This window comes from Rhinolophus sinicus, chromosome 5 (genome assembly GCF_057876585.1).
Source record: "Rhinolophus sinicus isolate RSI-liver-muscle chromosome 5, RSI-T2T, whole genome shotgun sequence".
NCBI lineage: Eukaryota > Metazoa > Chordata > Mammalia > Chiroptera > Rhinolophidae > Rhinolophus > Rhinolophus sinicus.
In genome coordinates, this window is record NC_142505.1 from 92922565 (window position 1) to 92943213 (window position 20649).

The 20649-nt window shown below is 47.1% G+C and overlaps 1 protein-coding gene across 2 annotated transcripts in view; it reads left to right on the forward strand.

The window, feature by feature from the left end:
- The first annotated feature begins 10318 nt into the window (after positions 1–10318).
- The window catches only part of LARP1 (La ribonucleoprotein 1, translational regulator), a 55528-nt gene continuing 45197 nt past the window's right edge, over positions 10319–20649 (forward strand). Inside the window, exons 1-2 of one of the 2 annotated variants that reach the window (XM_074313817.2) lie at positions 10319–10457; positions 10662–11214. In XM_074313817.2, coding sequence (XP_074169918.1) covers positions 10776–11214 — 439 coding nt within the window. In that variant the 5' untranslated portion in view covers positions 10319–10457; positions 10662–10775. Of the gene's footprint in view, positions 11215–20649 lie in introns of both variants that reach the window. The other variant, XM_019750383.3, reaches the window with a different exon arrangement.

Sequence of the window (20649 nt, forward strand, 5' to 3'; positions counted from 1 at the left end):
CTTTCACTTCAGGATAGTGACAAGTCCTGCTGGCCCTTGGGCTTCCAGACTGGACGTCCTTTCCCAGCTCTCCCTGCCTGACAACCATCCTCTCCTTGCAGGCACTGGGATCAGTGAGCTGGGAGAACAGGTGGTTGTGCATGGAACATCCTGGAAATCTGACAACATGGTCCCCAGCCCAAGGACTGGGGAGGAGGAACAGCAGAACACTAAATTACAGGGTGTCTGCTGCCTGATTAAATCAGTGTACTGTGTGCAGTGCTATGGAGATGCAACACGCCAGGCTCACTCCTGGGCCTGAGGCCCAGATGTTAGTTTAGAATCACAGTCAGAGCTCCAAGTCCTCTCAGCAGCACCTCCTCCAACCACTTCATTTCACACATGAGGATATGGAGGCCCAGAAAGGGAGAGCCACTTGCCAGAGGCCACACAGCACTCATTCAACAAAATATTAAGTACCTACTATGCCAAGCATTATGCTTAGGACTGGGGATACTAAAGAGTGAACAAAATAGCCACAAGCTCCAGTTTCATGGAGTTTACACATGAGTGGAGGAAATGGGTAAAAAGCAGGTAAACACATGAAATCAGAGATTGTGGTAGCGGCCAGGTGGCTCAGTTGGCTAGAGCGCAAGCTCTGAACAACAGGGTTGCTGGTTCAATTCCCACATGGGCCAGTGAGCTGCGCCCTCCACAACTAGATTGAAGAAGACAACGAGCTGCCACTGAGCTTCCAGAGGGGCGGCTGGATGGCTCAGGTGGTTAGAGCCCGCACTCTCAACAACAAGGTTGCCAGTTGAATTCCCAGCATGGGATGGTGGGCTGCGCCCCCTGCAACTAAAGATTGAAAATGGTGACTGGACTTGGAGCTGAGCTGCGCCCTCCACAACTAGATTAAAGGACGAGTTGGAGCTGATGGGCCCTGGAGAAACACACTGTTCCCCAATATTCACCAATAAAATAAAATTAAAAAATCAGAGATTATTATCTGTGTTACGAGGAACATGGAATACATCAGCCAAGTTGGTCAAGGGAGATCTCTCTGAGAAGGGGCCATTTAAGCTGAGACTTGAAGGATGAGAAGTGTCTGGTATTTGTGTGTACATGTGTTGGGGGGCATGTTCTAGGCAGCGGGAACTCTATGCCCTAGAGCCCCAGGCTAGGATGAGCTCCTCCACTCTGAGGAGCTGGCACACAGAGAGGGCAGGGGAAAGAAGCAGAGAGGGTAAGTCGGAGGTGGATGGAGTCGAGCACACAAGATGAGAGGTCTGGAATTTATTCTTGTTGCAATATGAAGTTATGGGAGGGGTTTTTGTAGGTGAGTGGCAGGCGTGCTGTAACATTTCCTGCTTTTCCCAGTTGAGGGGCTCCCTGGGAGTCCAATCACACCAGGCAGTGCTACCTACATAAAATGAACTGGATTATTCCTTGTTTTTATCTAGTGATCTCTATGCACTTTACCCACATTAGGTAATCAGGCCACTCATGTAATTTTAAGTTCCCTCTTCCTATCATATGTCACGGATCTAGACACTCAAGTGCAGCAGGACCCCGTGGGAATTGGCAAATCTCTCTGATCCAGTGACTGTTGCTGGGACAGGCAGTCAGGCAGCCTCAGCAGCTTGCACAACCTTTTCCCACCTTATTCCTATGACCAACACTCATCTTCTTCGCCATAGTTAGAAACTGCTATCAAGACTGCTAGGATGGGAAGAAACTTCCATAACATCCAAACATTTTTTTTTAATGGGAAAACTGAAGTCCAAAGAAGAAAAGGGACTTTTCTAGGTCCCATAGGAAGTAGCAGCAGAGCCGGAACTGAAAGGCGGACCTCTTGCTAAATCCCACTGTCTGGTACTGCCCCACCAGAAAGGGAGGCACCTTGGCAGACCTGAGTCAGCATTTTTCAAAGGGGGTTCCACCGAACACCAGACTCAGATTTGCTGTGTCACATGAGTTTGGGGAAGGCTGCAATCACCACCTCATTCTTAGAGATTCACCATGAACCTTAAGGGCCCTGAGACATACGACAGCAAAACACTCATTTAACCATGCTTAACCCAGATTGTTTCATTTCCCCAAAATGATATTATGACAGAGCCCATCTTGGTGGTCTGTCTCCACATTCTGGGGAATACTCTGTGGAAAGTGCCACCCTAAGCAAAAATATCCCCTGCTGCTCTCATTATTATTCTCGCTATTGTTATCATGAGGGCAGGGGCCATAGTTCATAGTTCAGCTCATGTGATCTCACCTCCCTCCAGCTGACTTGCATAGTTTTGAGTCTCAGGAATAATGACACAGATCAATTACTCAATCAACAAACACTGACAATGTGTGTCAACTCTGGACCTCCTGAGTCACGTGGCCTCATCTGAGATAAACGGAAGCCGATTTCTTTCCTCTCCTCCACCAAGGAAAAAGCCTGGCAGGGCTTTGGCAGGGAAACTCAAAAACATCCCTGAAGGTCACCAAATGCTATAGCCCTACTCCCTACTCTCTCTTATAATCTTGACAAATCCCACTCCTCAAATTTAAGTCCTAATTCAAATACAGCCACCTCCAGGAAGGCTTCCCTGACTACCTCTTCCCTATTCCTCTGGCCTATGGTCCGCTCCGCCTCCCCTTTAGTTTCCGGAACTTGACTATACCATGTTTATAGTGAATGATATGACATCAGCCTGTGTAGGGATCTAAATGAGGGTGGTTGGCTGGGAGTAACAAACATACTAGTGTGTGCTGGGGCCATCTAATCAGAGTTAAATTCAATTTAAAAGAATACTATGTGGGCCAAACAAAACATGCCTGTGGGCTGAAATCGCCTAGAGAGCTGACAGCTTGCAACAGCTAGAATATTATCTGGAGCGGGAAGGCATTGCATTTGGCATCTTTAGAAGTCCTAGTGCTGCCACCAACTAGCAGCATGACTCCAAATAAACACTTCTTGTTTCTCATCCTCAGTTTCTTCATCTATAGAATAGGGTAGCACTTGCTCTGCTTTCTTCATGGGATTTGAAGAATGTCTCTCTTGACTCTATGCCAATCAATGACCACTACCTCCTTTATAATAATGAATATTTGCCAGTTACTGTTCTAAACATTTTGCATATATTAGCTCACTTAATCCTCACAGTAACCCTAAGAGGTACATGCTGTTATGTCCATTTTACAGATGAGAAAACTGAGGTAGAGAGAGGCAAAAGAATTTGCCCAAGGTTACAGAGCTGGTGATGGCAGAGCTGGAACTATAAAACGCTTTCACAAATATTGGTTCATTTAATGTCCTCAAAGTCATAATGAATTTTATCAGGCATTTTCCCTTTTCACCATTTTATAGATGGAGACACTGAAGGTCACCATGTGAAGTAAGTTGCCTGACATCACACAGCTAAAATGTGGGCAAACCTGAGCCTGCATCTAACTCTTTGACCCCAAACCTTTGATTTTTTTTTTTCCTGTGCCATACGTAAAGGACAGGCAAGTGGTCTATGAAGACAACAATGTGCTGGTGTGGGGCGGTTTGTTGCCGGGTCAGAGAGCATGTCTGGCCCTTTACTGTTTCCACTCCAGTCCCTAGGTCAGAGCCCTTCTGTGCCTGTTAAGGTCACGTTGCTGGGAAAATTGCCTTCTGTCTTTATTTTCGCTGCTGATTTCCATCTGTCTCTATGAACTTGGATGTTTCCTGACCCTGGAATATTTAAACACAGTTACCTGAGTTTTCTGATTATGGGGTGTTTGCATTTTCCTTGTGTGCTATTTGTATCTCTTGTGGTACGGTGTAGGGGCCTGGAATGGGAGGGCTAAGACCTGGGTTCTGATCTTGCTTCTGCTGCCCTGGCATACAGAAAGGAGCAGGTCACTGAACTTCTGTGGGGCTCAGTTCTTCAGCTGCCAACTGGGGACAATCACATGTGTCCTGTCTCCATGAAAGCCCTTTGGGTAATGCAGTGTGATACAAATAAAAGGTGGGCTGCTGTGAGTACGGTGTATCGTAGGCACTTAATAGGTGATACAACTGACTGCATGGAGGGGATTTGCAGTGATGTGGAGGCAATGCTAATAATACAATGTTAAGAGAGGGACAAAAGCAAAAACTAAAACTGCTGATCTGTAATGCCTCAATTATGTAAAATACACATAGAAAAAAATAGTAGAAGAAAATATACCAACATGTTGCTAGTGATTACCTCTGGCTTGTGGGCTTATGTGTGAGTTTTGCTTTGCTAGACGTAACTATTTTTTGTTTGCTGAAGTTAGCGCATTTTACTTGTATGTTTTATCATTTAAAAGTATATCTATAATCTATATATTTATTATATATAATAAATACATTTTTTAAATACATTATACATTATATATATATATACATATATATATATATATATATATATATATATATATATATATATATATAGTCGTTTCCCCCCCATCCGTGGTTTCACTTTCCACCATTTCAGTTAACCTGCAGTCAACTGCAGTCCAGAAATATTAAATGGAAAATTCCAGAAAGAAACAATCCATAAGTTTTAAATTGTGTACCATTCTGAGTAGCATGATGAAATCTTGAATTGTCCCACCAGGAACGTGAATCATCCCTTTGTCTAGTACATCCACACTGTATATGCTACTCAGCTGTTAGTCACTTAGTAGCCATCTCAGTTACCAGATCAGTTGTCAGAGAGAGAAAGGAGAGAGAGGGAGACCACAGTCACATAAGTTTTATTATAGTATACTGTTATACTTTTTCTATTTTATTATTATTGTTGTTCATCTCTTACTATGCCTAATTTATAAATTAAACTTTATTATAGATATGTGTGAGTATAGGAAAGAAACATAGCATATATAGGGTTCGGTACTATCTAGTTTCTGGCACCTCTGGGTATCTTGGCTAAGGGGGGACCACTGTGTGTGTGTGTGTGTGTGTGTGTATGTAAGTTAGCACTTGACCCTTGACACTGTTGCTCTAGTTACCAAAATATTGATGTGATCAGATGATCAGAAATGATCCTGCATTCATTCATTCATTTTCATTTCTTTGTCCCATAAAGACACAGAGGGCCTGCTGTATAGAAAGCCCTGCTGATGATTTCTACAAGGGATCCTAAGAAGAATGGTGTATAATCCCTGCTTTCAAGAAACATCTCATAATCTAAATAGAGGATAAGACATACTCATAAGTAACCATAAGTGAGGGTAGAAAGAAAGTAAAAAATATATGCTTTAGGGAAATTGCCACTGGGAGTTAAGAATGGGGAAAAAATCTACTCTACCTGTGGAGATTCAATCAAACTTTGTGAAGAAGTCGGCATTTTGTACTGAGCCTTGAAGGGCAAGTAGAATTCTGGACAAGTAGAAATGGAAAGGTATTATTGGCAATAATAAAAGTAATGAAACATAATATTTACTTAGCACATACTATGTCCCAGGCATTGTGCTATTAAATTACACACATTATCTCATTTAAGTCTCACAGAAGCCCTATGAGAGAAGTAGTATTATCATCTCCAATTTATAGGTGGGGAAACAGAGGCTTAAAGAGAGGTTAAATATTTGCCGAAAGTCATGAAATGGGATTCACATATACACAGAGGGTGCCAAGAAAATGTATACATATTTTAAGAAAGGAAAAAAATGATCAAAATGTTAATACTCAATGTATACCGATAACAAAAGATGAATACAAGTCACGTTTGACTTCTACAATTACAAGAGGTGCTCAAAGTGGTTACCATCAGTGTCCAGACTCTTCTGATTACGGCAAACTACTGCTTGGGCAATGTTGACCAAAGTGTCCACTTGTATACATTTTTTTGGCACCCCGTATATATGAGTGTATGTGTATGAACAGCTTTGTCACAGTGAGAGAAATAACATGAATTGAGGCAGGAAAGCATGGGGAGCCCAAAGGGGATTAGACAGGGAGTTTCCTGAAGGCGGGGAATATGTGTGTCTTGCTCAGCTCCCCATATTCAGGGCCTGGGCAGTATCTGGCACATTGTAGATGCTTAACAAATTATTTGTCGAGTGAAAGAAATGGTGATTGGTTCTCTGTTGCTGGAGTCTAGGGTGTATGGCTGGAAGTCAGAGGGACAGGGAGGGATGTGAACGGGGGAATTTTAAGCAGAGGCAGGACCATCAAAGACCATCCAAGTCAGAGAGCTGGCTCAGCCAGAGAATAGTTAGTGGGAAATCTATCATGAGACCACTTGAGAAGTGTAGGAATGCCAGGGAAGGTAGCAAGACTGGGGAAAGTGACTGCTTAGGGTAGAATGGAGGGAAAAGAAGCTGAGATGGTGCCTGTCTGTAACTCAGAGTAGTGAATGTGTTAGAAGTTAATTCTCTATCAGACCTTCTTCACTGCAAACCCACCCTGCTCCTTTACCAACCCCCTTGGGCCTCTGAGCCTACTTCCTCATCTGTAAAATGGGGATAATCATATTTACAGAGAAGAGTTGCCCCGGAGGTTAACCAGGTATTATGGGAGCAGTCAGCACTCTCCCCTACTCCTCACCTTACACATTAGCTATTGCTGTCTACATCTACTTCCCACGAGGAGATCTAGGCTGAGCCTCCTCCCATGAACTGAAGTAAGTTTCTTGGCATGTGCCAGAAGGCCCAAGAGTCTCCAAGGTTTGGAAAAACACTCCCCAGCTGGCACTGTTTGTTTTGGCCAAGGTCCCTGCCTTTGCTGACCCCACCTACTCCTCCATGTCAGTATAAAGAGGCCCCTGATATCACAAGCAGATAACTGGTACGGCCCAAGTTCTCCCAGAATCACAAGGTCCTTTGGAAAATCAAACTCAAAAAGGAATAAAACTGTACATCCAAGTGTGTTAAATTTTCCTTCCTAATAAGCACAGACAACTCAAGGAATCACCCTCCCCCCACCCCACTTTTACCTATGCCCCCAAAAAGACAGAATCAAGTTTCATGGAAACTGTATCATTTTTCACACTCATAAGCCAGATGGGTAGCTATTATGCTTCCCATTTTGTGGATGGGGAAATGGAAGCCCAGGAAGGAGGCTGCCCAAAGTCATTTAGCAAAGTTGGAGATGAGACCAAGGTTATAAACCAGGTCTCTTGGCTCTCTAGTCCCTTGTGTGGCCTCCTCTGTCTCGCTTTAGGACATTGTCAGCACCAGGAACAAACAAACGCATAATTAATTACAAAGAGGTATTTGGACCCACTTTGTAATTTTTGTTTTTGATTTTTCTCACTGTTTCTGCATGTTTTCAGTACATGACGCGTGGAGGTCTTGGGCACAGCGCAAGTTAGTCTGATCCTTGTCCCTTTCTGCCTAAAGCCTATCTTGTCTTATCTCTTTTCGGCCTAAAGTCACCTATTGATTAATTACTTGCCCCCCCCCCCCAAGAGTTTACCTTTGGGAGAGACAGGACTCAACATTTTTAGTTATCTTCCCCAGGCCTATGTTATTTGATGGCAATGGAGGGAAGAGAGACAGGCCTTACTGTGTGGTGTGGTGGGTAAGAACAAGTCCTGTGGGATTAGGCTGCCCTGAAAAAGCCCACTCTGATATTTAGCTGCTGCCTGGGACCCAGGCATCCACCTTACATTCCTTTTTGAACTTTGTAATTGTTTGTAGTTGAAGATACCTTAGGGCCTAGCCTAGTGACTGGCACATAGTAGGAACTCAATAAATATTCGTGGGAAGAATTAATACCTATCTCATTGGGTTGTTGTGAGGATTAAATGGGATAATGAATGTCAAGTATTTCTCAGAATCTAGCATACAGTAGCTACACAATAAAAGCTACTTTTAACTATTTGGTCATTATTAGTATTTAGAACTGAACCCATGCAAATAGAACGCCATGGTGGGTTAGGAATAAAAAAAACCCTGGATTTCAAATCCTAATTCCATCATTTTATGTAGAAAAAGCTATTGTATTTAGGATCAGGAGACTCAGGTGACGGACCTGGCTCTGCCATGGATTAGCTGTGTGACATCTGATAAATAACTTCTCTGAATTTCAGTGTCCTCATCTGCAAAACAAGGAGATTAAGTAATCCTCAAGATTCTTTTTTTCTTGCTTTAACAGCTCTTTGTAAGATGTAGTCTCACACCTGTCTCTTATCTTCTCTGGCCCCAGTTTGCTGGGTCTCTTATCTTCTCTGGCCCCAGTTTGCCCAGCACACACAGGTGTTTAGGAGCCGAGCCCCTCCCTGGGGCAGGGCATGCTCAGGGTGTGCAAATGCCAGTGCCTCTCCAGCCTCCGTACAGCAGGGCCTGGCAGCACTTGTTCAGCTCAGACTGACTGCTGAGAGGTGTAAATTGGTTACTTGAACACACAGAACCCTGATGCCGTCATAAGTAGTATAGGGGCACTTTTCCTTCTGCCTCCATTATAGGAATATAGAAAAGAATGATCAACAAATGACGATTATGTTCCCTATTAACAAAGTTTAGAGAGAGCCTAGTGTGGAGACTTCAGGAACTATTTATCAATAAATACACAAAAAAAAAAAAAAAAAAAGGATGCATTCCAGTGGCAATGTGCAATAATTTATCATCTGATTAAAGTTATATACAAAGCAATTATGGAAAATCCTGCTTAAATTCATTGAGATCCCTTTATTCATTATCTTCCTTGGTACCTCTTTTGAAGCACTGGCCTCAGTTTTTATAATTTACACAGCTCTTTGACTCGCACATTATCTCACTTCTCACAATAGCTCAGAGGGTAGAAGCAAGTCAGGCATAATTTACCCCCATTTTTCCACCAGCAAAGAAGGCCCAGGGAAGTGTGGAGAGTTGGCCACACAGTACAGTGTCCGAGTCCCAGAAGAGTTGGGACTAGACATCATATTGCCATCATCTCTCTCCAGTTGTCCTGATTACAACTAGCCTTGCCCTATGGGGCAGTTCCAAGAGGCTTTTCAACAAGCCTTCTCTATCCAGCAGGTTGTGGGTTCTAATCATTGTCTTGGAGATGGCCAGATTTCTGGGCTGTTAATGTCTTGAGCAGGTGGGATCACCGCCAGAAACCGGGACTTCTCTAAGTAAAATGTGGGACCACCTGGTGGGTAAGTACCCAAGGGGTCTTGTTAGACATGCAGATTTCTGGGTCTAATCCCAGACAGACCTGATTCCAAATGCTTTGGAATATGCGCTCGATGTTTTCGTCATCCAAACTAAAGTAGCTTATCTAATCTAACCTATTACTGTAGTCATTATTGTCTTCATAAATACTAGACAAGGACTTGTTAATCACTTGTCTCTTTCTCTACCTTAGAATGTAAATTTCATGAGGATAGGGACTTTGTTTGCCTGGTTTATTGCCAAACCCCCGTTTCCTAGAACCCAAAGGCCCCCACAGTACGAGGTCAGTAAATATTTATTGAATTGTGCACTAAATTTTGAAACCACTGTCATACACCACTCTTTCGCTTTACAATAGGGAAACTGAGGCCCACTGAGGCAATGACTGCTGCAGAATTGATAAGGGGCAACGCCAGGGCCAGGATAAAATCTCAGACCTCAAGAGTCTCAATTGGGAGTTGGTTCAACTCCGACCAAAGCAATTCTTTAGAAAAAATGAAATCCACTTGAAATAAAAGACATTTCCTGCCCATAAATGCCCAGTTTCTGGGGTTTGGCCGGTTTGGGATCTGTTGGTAATTCGGTTCCCACTTCCTAGGCGCCCACTGCCTCCAAAGGTTAAGGGCCCGACTTCCCGGCCGGGCGTCGAACCCTTCTCCAGGCAGTATTCCCGAGGCCGGCGGGGAGGAGCAGAGCACAGTCAGCAGAGGTGAGGGCAGCTCGCCCAAGGTCACCCGGACGGTGCTTGGGGGGGCCAGGCCCGCAGGGCACCAGGGAACCGGCGGCCTCCGCGCTACTTCGGGGTGGATGGGCACCCCCTTCCATCATCTTTTAAGACGAAGGTGACATTAATGGTTCCTTCTCCCGAACCTAGCACATCCAACCTAAAGAGCGTGAGCAGGCCCTGCCGGCCGCGTGGCCCGCTCCCATGTGCTCCACCTGCGGCCGCTCTTTAGCGCTGGTCCTTTAAGACACCTCCCCTTTCCCCCCCCCACACCACATCTCTCCTGCCTCCTTCATTGCCCCCCCTCCCGAATTGCATCAGGCACGTGCTCGCCCCCGTCCGGTCTGAGCACCCCCTCACCCCCTAGCCTGGGAGGTGCACTGAGGAATCGGAGGCTAGGGGCGGGGCCATGGGCGGGGCCGCGAGGCCGTGCGCGCGCGCTCCCGCCTCCTCCCGCCCGCCTGTCGCCAAGGGTCGGCCCGAGCGGGCGCGTCCCCGCTTCTCTGCCCCTCCCCTCGCTCGCCGCGTCGTGAGGCGCGCGCCCGCCCGCCGCCTGCCGCGGATCGCGTGGTCGGCTCGGCTCGCCGCGCCTCTCCCCCGTCCGTCCATATTGCTGCAGCCCCCGAGCCGGGAAGCCCGGGCCGCCCCGGCGGCGGGGGGGAGGGAGGTACGGGACGAGAAGCCTGCCAGGCTCGGGGTGGGGGTGCCTTGCGAGGAACGGGCGGGGGGGGACGCGCGCCAAGGAGGCCTGGACCGCAGAGTGGGGGGCCTTCCTCCCCCCCCCGCCCCGCCAGCGGCCTGGGATCTAAGGCGGCTGCATCCAACCGGGAGTGGGACCGCGCCTAGCGTGAACCCCGACCCTTCTCCGCAGGGACTGGGGCCCAGCTCTCCGGAGGAAGGCGTCGCGGGCGCTCTGAGAGCCAAGTTCGAGGCGGGGGAGGCCGCCTCGGGCGCGCCCGGCTTCTCCGGGGGGGCGGGCGCGCAGATGGCCACTCAGGTGGAGCCGCTGCTGCCGGGGGGCGCCCCGCTCTTGCAGGCCGAAGAGCATGGGGGGCTGGTAAGGAAGAAGCTGCCGCCGCCGCCCGAAGGCAAGGGCGAGCCCGGGGCGAACGACGTCGGAGGGGGGGAGTCGGACGGCGGCGCCCGGAGACCTCGGCCGCCCTGCGCCAAGCCACACAAGGAGGGTACCGGGCAACTGGAGCGCGAGAGCCCGCGGCCTCCGCAGCCACCCGGCGCCGAGGGCCTGGCCTTCAGCGACGGGGAGGAGGGCGGCGGCGGCGAGCCGGGCGCTGGTGGAGGAGCGGCCGGAGCCGCGGGCGCCGGGCGCCGAGACTTCGTGGAGGCCCCTCCGCCCAAGGTGAACCCGTGGACGAAGAACGCTCTGCCGCCGGTCCTGGCCACCGTGAACGGACAGTCCCCTCCAGGTGGGTCTTCCTGCTTGCTATGCAGGGTCCGGGGGCCTTTTCCGGGGATATAGGCGTCCCCTCCCCCAGCGGCTTCCAGGGCCTGGGGTCCGCCGCTGGTGGTGGTGACTCGGGTTTTTTTTTTAGTTTTTTTTTATTGCTTCCTGGCTAATTCGAGTCGCTGTGCCCTCCCCACCGACACACTCGGGAACCTGTCCCTGCCCGAGTGCCCGGCCTCCAGGAGGCCATGGCCACCGCCTGGGCCGCAGCGGTTAGTGGGCAACGGCGTGGTCCGGGCCTACCTCGCCGGGAGCGGGTGGGCGCTGGAATCGGTGAAAAGAATCCTCTCCCCCACCGCGTGTTGTTGTGAGAGACGGTTCCTGGCCTAAACCTTCGGGAAGCCCCCTCTTCCCACCCCGCCCCACGCTCCTCGTTTTGGTAGCGTTGCGATCGTCCCCATGTTGTAAATGTTTAATGAGCATATGTCATGGGCAGCAAAGCGCCCAGCGATGAGTTCATATCAACTACACTTGTTCGACATTTAGAAGTTAATAAGTTTTGTTCTCAAGTGTATGAATTAGGCGGTAGAATCGCCATTGACGGCGCTTTGAGGGGTCGGTTACGAAGAGAATGGGGAGAAGAGGAAACCCAACGTGTCATTGAATTCGGTGCTTTCCCTTCCCGATCCCGGGGACCTTCCGCCTTGAGAGGGAGCCGGATGGCGAATGTGCGGGGAATCCAGTTAAGGGGTTGGCGGAAAATATGAAGCGAGCGAGGGGGCTTGCGGCGGCACGAGGGGCGTGTGGCGGCGGGGGAGGGAGTGGCCGGGCTGGGCGGGCGGGTGACAGTTGGGCGCCATGCGCCGCGCCGGCGGACTGCTCGCGGCCGCTCGGCCTGTACATTCCGCGCCCGCCGCGGCGCTGGGGGTAGAAGGCGGGTGCGGGCTGGCGGCGCGGCCGGGAGTGTGCGTGTGCGCGAGTGTAGTGCGCGGCCCCCCTTCCCGGCATTCCTCCGCAGCCGGGACAACGTGGTGCCTCCCCGCGCGGGGAGCGGCATGTGACCGCACAGCCGCGCTCTCCACGCCTTCTCCTTTTTTTTTTTTTTTTTTTTTTTTTTTGGTGTTTTTGGGCCTGGTCTTTTGGGGAGGTGGGGGTGCGGGAAGTCCTAGCGGAGCCGTGTCAGCGTGGGGAGAGAGGCGGTGAAGAATATGGAGGCTCGTCTGGGCCTCCCTTTGCGGAGAATAGACCGTCGCCTTGGGTTGGGGGCGCGCCCTCTCTTCTCGGTTTGCAGGCGCATAAGGGCAAAGTGGTTCTGGATTCTTCGGTTTGGAGTCCTTTTGAAGTGGACCAATACCAAAACCCGTTTGAAGCTAGAATGATGGCTTGTGGCCATAGCCCTAATGCTTTTTTCAAAACTCCTCCCCTTCTGCAGTCGCTGGTTGAAGCTGACTGGTTTAAACCATCGAAATGGGGAAAGTGGAAGGGGGGTGCTTAATACCTTCACATTCAAGGGAGTAGAATCATTCGTAGTCGTAGGAAAACCAGAACAGCCAATTCTGAAAATGGCGTGTTGCAATTTTTATTTCTTTTAAGGTTGCTTCATTTGGAGGAGGAGACACTTGGGGTTTACTAATAGTACCTCAAACCGTGTTCTCTTCCTTCTGCCCTTCCCCCCTTTCCCTTCCAGAGCCCTCTTATGCAAAGGGCATTGCCGAAACCTCCATTTTCTTGCATATCCCTCTTGATCCACCCACTGAAGGAGGGAAAGCAACTTTAAGACACTCTTTGGTCCTTCCCCCATCTTAAAACTCAAAGGGGTATAATCATCCCCAGGAGAGAGCACTCCTCAGAAGTTTAAATGGGGCTATTCACCCTGGCTGCTGCTGCTTAGCCAATGGTGAGCCTGCCTTGTGGGTTTTAAATCAGCCATGACATCAGGTGGTATTGGGTGCCTGAGCTGGCATTTTGTGCAAATCCAGGGACCCTTGATAGGGTGCGTCATGGGTTATTGATCGCGGGAAGAAGACAAGGTTGGCTGGCATCTCACCTTTTCTTCCAGGGGAGAAGCCAACTTGCATTAAATGCCTAAAGCAAAATTCTGAGTCTGGTAGGTTTGCTCTGTTGTTTTTCTGGAATCTTAAGTCAAGAAAGTGTCTTCTCTATTCATTGGTTTTGAACGTTTGGGATAGTCTTTGACAGACTGAATTAGCCCAGTAGCTTCTCTTTTTAAGCCTGTAGTTAGGGCTTGGATGCTTTTTGAGGGAGAATTCTGTGATTGACTTGTCTGTCTGGTAGGGTTCAATGGGGGCCCTGTCTTTGGAGTCTACATGGACAGCTAAGGCCCTTTTCTAGCCCTGGTTTTATTTGCAGCTTGGACAAGTTTAAATGTGACACCAGTGGAGTGGCAGTATGGTCTTGGGAGTTTTTGTGTTCTGTAATGCATATGTTTTTGGGAGTCTACAAAAATGAGTGCCTCATAAGCAAGCTAAAACCTTTCCAAAGCTTGTTGCAAATGCCTATTTTTAGCTCTCCTTTTGGCTCAGATGCTAGTGTTTTAGTTCTGTAAGGGACACATGCAGTAACTAGTAATAAAAGATGTTTTTCGATAATCCACCCTTGTAGGGTTCTCTATTCTGGTTTAAGCTTCCACGTCTTACCTTTGTAGTTTCAAATCTTGGGATTTGCATTTTGGCTTGTTGTATTTGCCTCCCCTAGAATATTTTGAAAACGTTTAAAAGTTTTTCCTTATCCTAGCCACAACTCTAAGTGTAATGGGAGAGACACAAGATGTTTTCATTAAAAGAAAAAATGATGTATATATAGCAAAAGTTCTGGGGTCGAAACTGTGTGGGTTCAAATTCCAGCTCTTACCACTTGCTAACTGTGCCTCCTTGGGCAAGTTCCTTAACTGTTCTGTGCCTCAGCTTCCCCATTTGTATACTGGGGATTAAATTATGATTTATCTGCCTCTTGAGGCTGTTGTGAGCATTTATTGTGATATGTGTAAAGCTTTAGCGCAGTGCCTGGCATGTGGTAGCTGTTATACCAAGTCTGGGAGACAGACTAGGACTTTCCGGAACTTTTTCTGGGTCTTTGTTTTCCCCACCTGTCATTTGAGGGGGTTGGGGAATGCAGTGCTCCTTGCCTTTTCTGGTATTGTTGGTGTTGTATCAATACTCCATGAAATATATGGGATCATCTCCTTAAAAATGGACTTTTGCTTATCCACAGGCATAAAAGGCATGTTATGGATAATCCTAACGGTTGGTAACCCAAAGAATTGGCTATTTTTGCTTTGGAATGTGGTATGATGAATGTTTTAAAAATACGTTTTAAATGGTTTACGTGCCTTTCATTAAGATTACCTCGGGATCAAGATTACCTTCGGGAGAGTGCACAGGTGCTTCGGGGCTGTGGGGAAAGGCTAGTTTAACTGAACTAAAAGTTTGCTGTGGCTTGCGCACTTGTAGTGGGTTGAGACTTGAGAGTGTATCATCACCACAAGCTTCCACCCACCCCAGCAGGGGGAATCAGTGGGTTGATTGTGTAGAAATTAACTTCTGTATAGTAAGAAAACCAACCAACCAGTGCTGTAGTCTTTTCCTTGATTTTTTTTTTTTTTTTTTTTTTTTTTTTTTTTGGCTTTTGAGTCTTTATTAATTGGAACTGAAAGTTTTTATGTAGGGTGAAAAGTTGTGAGAGAGACTGCTGAGTCCAAGTGTGGAGAAGCTTAGCAAAGACAAAAACTTCTCTTGCAAGGGTGCAGATTTCTTTTTAAAGGAAAGTCGGGGGTAGGGTCTGAGACTTGAGTGTTTATGTTCTGGGCATTGCTTTTTCTTTACCTTTGAAGTGTAGCTAACTGATGGCACAAGACAAAACAAAAAAAAGGGGGGGGGTTATAATCTCGCCTAACCCATGGCAACCCCCAGGGATTCACTGCCCCATTGAACTGGCCTCAAGTAAACCTCCACTCTCCTTCCTCAGGTCACCTCCCCCCCACACACACACACACACAATCTTGTACTAGATGGGGCATCTGTGTGGATTTGAGCCTCAGTCTTCACTGTGTGAAGACCTCAGAGCTACTTCAGGCCCTGGCCCCTCCCCTACCACAAGAAAGTAGACTGGATGGAAGTAAGAACTCTGCCCTGGAATCATACAGGCTGTACTTTTGAGTCCCAGCTTTGTTTCTTTTGCTGCTGCTGCTTTTCTTTTATTGAGGTATAATTGCCATACAATATTAGTTTTAGGTGTACAACATAATGATTCTGTATTTGTATATATACAGTTTTGCATCTATAGCATGTTGTGCAATCTTGGGTGAATTAATTACTCAGCCCCTCTGAGCCACCGTTACTCTCAAAATGAGAATGATGGTTACTATTTCAGAAGGTCGTGGGAATTAAAGAAGATAATATTTATAAAGCCTGGCACAGAGCATCTGTTACGTGCTACCTTTTTTTTTTTTTTTTAAGATTTTTATTGGGGAAGGGGAACAGGACTTTATTGGGGAACAATGGTCAAATTGTTGTCCTTTCAATCTTAGTTGTGGGGGGTTCTGTTTAGCTTCAAGTTGTTGTTCTTTCAGTCTTAGTTGTGGAGGGCGCAGCTCAGCTCCAGGTGCAGTTGCCGTTGCTAGTTGCAGGGGTCACAGCCCACCATCCCTTGCGGGAGTCGAACCGGCAACCTTGTGGTTGAGAGGACAGGCTCCAACCAACTGAGCTATCCGGGAGCTCAGCGGCAGCTTAGCTCAAGGTGCCGTGTTCAATTTTAGTTGCAGGGGGCGCTGCCCACCATCCCTTGCGGGACTCGAGGGATTGAACTGGCAGCCTTGTGGTTGAGAGCCCACTGGCCCATGTGGGAATCGAACTGGCAGCCTTCGGAGTTAGGAGCATGGAGCTCTAACCACCTGAGCCACTGGGCCGGCCCCTACGTGCTACCTATTTAACAACCTACTTAACAATTGCTGTTTTTAACTTTGTTTTGTTTTTTAAAGATTTTATTGGGGGAAGGCGGACAGGACTTTATTGGGGAATAGTGTGTACTTCCAGGACTTTTCCAAGTCAAGTTGTCCTTTCAGTCTTAGTTGTGGAGGGTACAGCTCAGCTCCAGGTCCACTTGCTGTTCTTAGTTGCAGGGGGCGCAGCCCACCATCCTTCGCGGGAATGGAGAAGTCGAACCAGCAACCTTGTGGTTGAGAGCCCGCGTTCCAGCCAACTGAGCCATATGGCACTGGCCCATGTGGAGATCGAACCGGCAACCTTCGGCGTTAGGAGCACGGAGGTCCAATCGCCTGAGCCACAGGGCCGGCCCCTGTTTTTAACTTTATAATAAAATTATCACCATTGTTAGAATTTGTTAGTTCTTCTTCTGATTCTGCTCATGACCAGCATCGTGGACACCAGCAACCCCTACGCTTACTCTGCACCTCTGTTTCTTCATCTGTGAAACAATGGAATTGGATTCGGTCTAAATGTCAAAGTTTTTTTAGTATCAAAAACACTTTTTTCAATAAACCCCTTCCCCATAAAAAGGAACACAAGCAGAGGTTTTTATATGTATGTTTATATCTCCTGTAGTGGGTAAGAACTCCAGTTTTGAATCCAAGCTCTGTGAGGGCTGGAGAGACTCTTCTGGCTTCAGGAACTTAGGCTGTTCACTTGAGGGTCCATGTCAGACATCGTGGAGCAACTACATTATGTGCCTTACAATGTGATAATAGGAAGTACACAGCACTGTTGGAAAAGTTCCCCCCACCAAATAAAAATGGAACCCAAACCTAATAGAATCATAGATCTGTGGGGATAGAGGAACAAATTGTGAGGTAGCAGTTTTCCCGTTTTTGAATGTGAGAAATTCTGTAGAACAGATTATGTTATCAGTCAATAAATGGCATATTTGAAAAAGGGAACTGTTACCGTGTTTACCCGAAAATAAGACCTAGCTGGACAATCAGCTCTAATGCGTCTTTTGGAGCAAAAATTAACATAAGACCCAGTTTTACTTTACTATAATATAAGACTGGGTATACTATGTAATATAATATATAATTAATATAATAAAAAATACTGGGTCTTATATAAGACCAGGTCTTACATTAATTTTTGCTCCAAAAGACGCATTAGAGCTGATTGTCCAGTTAGGTCTTATTTTTGGGGAAACACGGTATAGATGAAAAGAGTTGAGGCATCAATCAAATGAATTGTGTGAATCTTGTTTGGATCCTGATTCAAACAAATCAGTTATAAGAAGGTATTTTGGTGGCAGTTGAGGAAATCTGATCACTTTATTAAGGAATTTGTCAGGGCTGATAAAGGAATTATGATTGTTTTTGTTTGTTTTAAACTCCATAACTGGTTATATTATGCACCTTGGCTGAGAACTGCTAGGTTTGCCTGATTAGGGCTTAAAGCTCTTTTCCTGTAGTTCAGATCACTTTCTCTTCTTGTGAAGAATGCACACAATTAGGACACCCTCTGAAGGGGCCACGTGAGGAAGGCCTTCACCAGGAACCTTCGACTGCCCTGCCAGGTCTTCTAGGCAAGGAGTTACAGTGCCTGCCTGCTTGGGAGGGAGAGGTTATGGGGTGATTAGGAGGTGATTCCAGGCCCGTGGGAGGTGGAGGGTAGTCTCAGCTGTCTTGAACCCTGACCCTCCCGCCTACCCCTCCTGCAGTGGGACCTAAGCTAGAGTAAACTTCATAGCTGTTACCCAGCACTGTTTTCCTCCCTTTGGGAGGTGGGTAGGAAGAGGAGGAACAGCCAGCCTGAAACCACAAAAACCTCTTTAAAATGGAGAGCTTGGCAGATGGGAGTTCCCCCATTTGCAAAATCCAAGACAAGCTCAAAGGGGGTAATTAGAGTGTTGGGGCCTCCAGAGGGCTCACAGGTGCCTCAATCTGGGCTCACAAACCTCTCTGGCTGGTCCATAGTGATCTTAGGGAGTGGCCAAGAAAGAGGATGGCCTTACCTTGCTGGGGGTTCATGATAGAAAATAAGTTTTGGCACCTGGCTAATGAAAGTATAGGAAACAATGGGGTGAAGGAGCAAAGGGGATAGGTGATGGAATTAAAATCAGAACATGGGCAAAGTGCTTCTCTCTGCTCTCACTTTGTGGCCTAAGACAGCTTACATAATCTCTTTTCCTTATTCACAGAATGGGACTAACCCATGATGAGGTGGATTTGAGAATCAAATTGATACCGAGTATGGGGTAGCCCAACACATGATTAAGGGGTTTATATTCCAGAAGATGCTTTCCAAAGCTAGATGTGTGTAGTTTGAGGTAGTCACCTATTCTGAAGGGTTACCTATTCCTTTCCTAAGTGAGGATGGGTAATCAGGAGGTAGCTTCGTTTTCAAGTAGCTCTATTTGTAGTAGTTACCAGGGTCAACTGGCCAACTTTTCGTGGCAGATAGCTTCGGGAGAGTCTCCCTGTGGGATTTTCCCAGAACCAAGACAGTCTTGATGTAGTACCTTTCTTTTGGCTGTGCCTTTGGACTGGCAAAGCCTTAGGTGCTGGGGATGAAGAGTGTGGGTCTGGATTGAAGAATCTTGTAAAGCCAGCCGTATAAATCTGTCATGTGTGGGAGGGGCTTCCCCATCTCAGTTTGGGGTACTATTGGTAAAACCAGATGACGCCTCCATCAGAAGCCTTATTTATAGGGTGCTTTGTATTAACCCTCCAAACTTGTGGTGGCAGCCACCTTACCCTCCAGACATACTGCACTTTGAGGTAGCCTTTTCTCCTCCCTGCTTTAAAATTAAAGTTTCAAGATTCCCAGGAACTGAAGTCCCACATGGGTGGGAGCCATCTGGATGAATGGCTTTGTATGGTTTTTGCTCTCTCTGTCACATATGCTAGCTTATTGAAGCTCCCAATAACTCTGAGATTAGTAATAGTGATATATTTATTGTATTATAGTAAAATAAGACCGGGCCTTGTATTAATTTTTGCTCCAAAAGGCACATTAGAGTTGATGGTCCAGTTAGGTCTTATTTTCGGGGAAACGTAGTAATTACCATTTATTGGATGCTTTCCGAGTGCTGTCCCATTTAATCAGCTCAGCAGGTGCTCTTATCCCCACTTCACAGATGAGGAAAGTAAAGACTCAGGAGGGGGTTAATAAGCAACTCTGTCCTTCTCATTGCTCAGACTAAAAATCTTGGGCTCATCCTTGCCTGTTTCTCTGTAGTTTACATACTTTTGGCTCCTAAAAACTACATCCAAAGCTAAATGATTCTTACCGCCTCTTCTGTTGTCAGCTTGGTCCGTGCACCATTGCTTCTCACCTAGATTGTTGCAGCATCCTCCTAACTGGTCTCCTCTCACTCCTGCTGAAAACCCTCTCCTGGCTTCTCATAGGGGAGTAAAATCTGGAGCCCTCAGTGTGCCCTCTAACACTGTGCTTGATCTGGTTCCCCACAAGCTCCGACATCTTTCACCACTTTTCCCTACCAACAACATCGGTCCTTGCTTTTCCTAGAGCACATTATGCACTCTCCTGCTTCATGGCTTTTGTTCTGGAATGCTCCACCCCCAGCCACATGGCTCACACCCTCACTTTCTTCAGGTTCCTCTTCAAATAACACTGATGGTGAGGCCTTCCCAGACCACCCTGCATGAAATAGTAAGCCAGCACCCCATACTCTGTAGCCCCATCTCTCTTGGCCTGTTTCATTTTCGTTCTTAGCTCTTAGCACCATTGGGTCAGAAGCTTTGCGATTTGACCACTGCTGTGTTCCCAGCACCTACAACACACTTGGCACATAGTAGGCAGCTTAGTAATTAGTGAAGAAATAGATGAATCTCATACTTTAACAGCAACATTTCAGCATATTTTTAATCTGGCATACAGGCTACCACAGTTAATAATAAAAATCCGTGTTGGCAAAGGGCACACATACAATCCCGTACGGATGGTGCTGTATAAGAAAAGTATGGTGTGGGGTTCTTTGGGAGTGTGGCAGGGTACCCAATTCAGTTTAGGTCAGAAGTCTTTCTGGAAGAAGCTATGGCTAAGCTGAAATGGGAGGGATAGGTAGAAGTTACCTGAGAAAAGGCCTGGGGTTCAGCGAACAGTAATTCCCTGTGGCTGTAGTGTAGCTGACTGGAAAAGTAAATTCTGATTTTAACAGGAAGGCACTTGAGAGCCATTGGAGATTTTTTTTTTTTTTTTAAGATTTTATTGGGGAAGGGGAACAGGACTTTATTGGGGAACAGTGTGCACTTCCAGGACTTTTCTCCAAGTCAAGTTGTTGTCCTTTCAATCTTAGTTGTGGAGGGTTCTGTTTAGCTTCAAGTTGCTGTCCTTTCAGTCTTAGTTGTGGAGGGTGCAGCTGAGCTCCAGGTCCAGTTGCCATTTTCTAGTTGCAGGGGGCACAGCCCACCATCCCTTGTGGGAGTTGAACCGGCAACCCTGTGGTTGAGAAGACACGCTCCAACCAACTGAGCCAT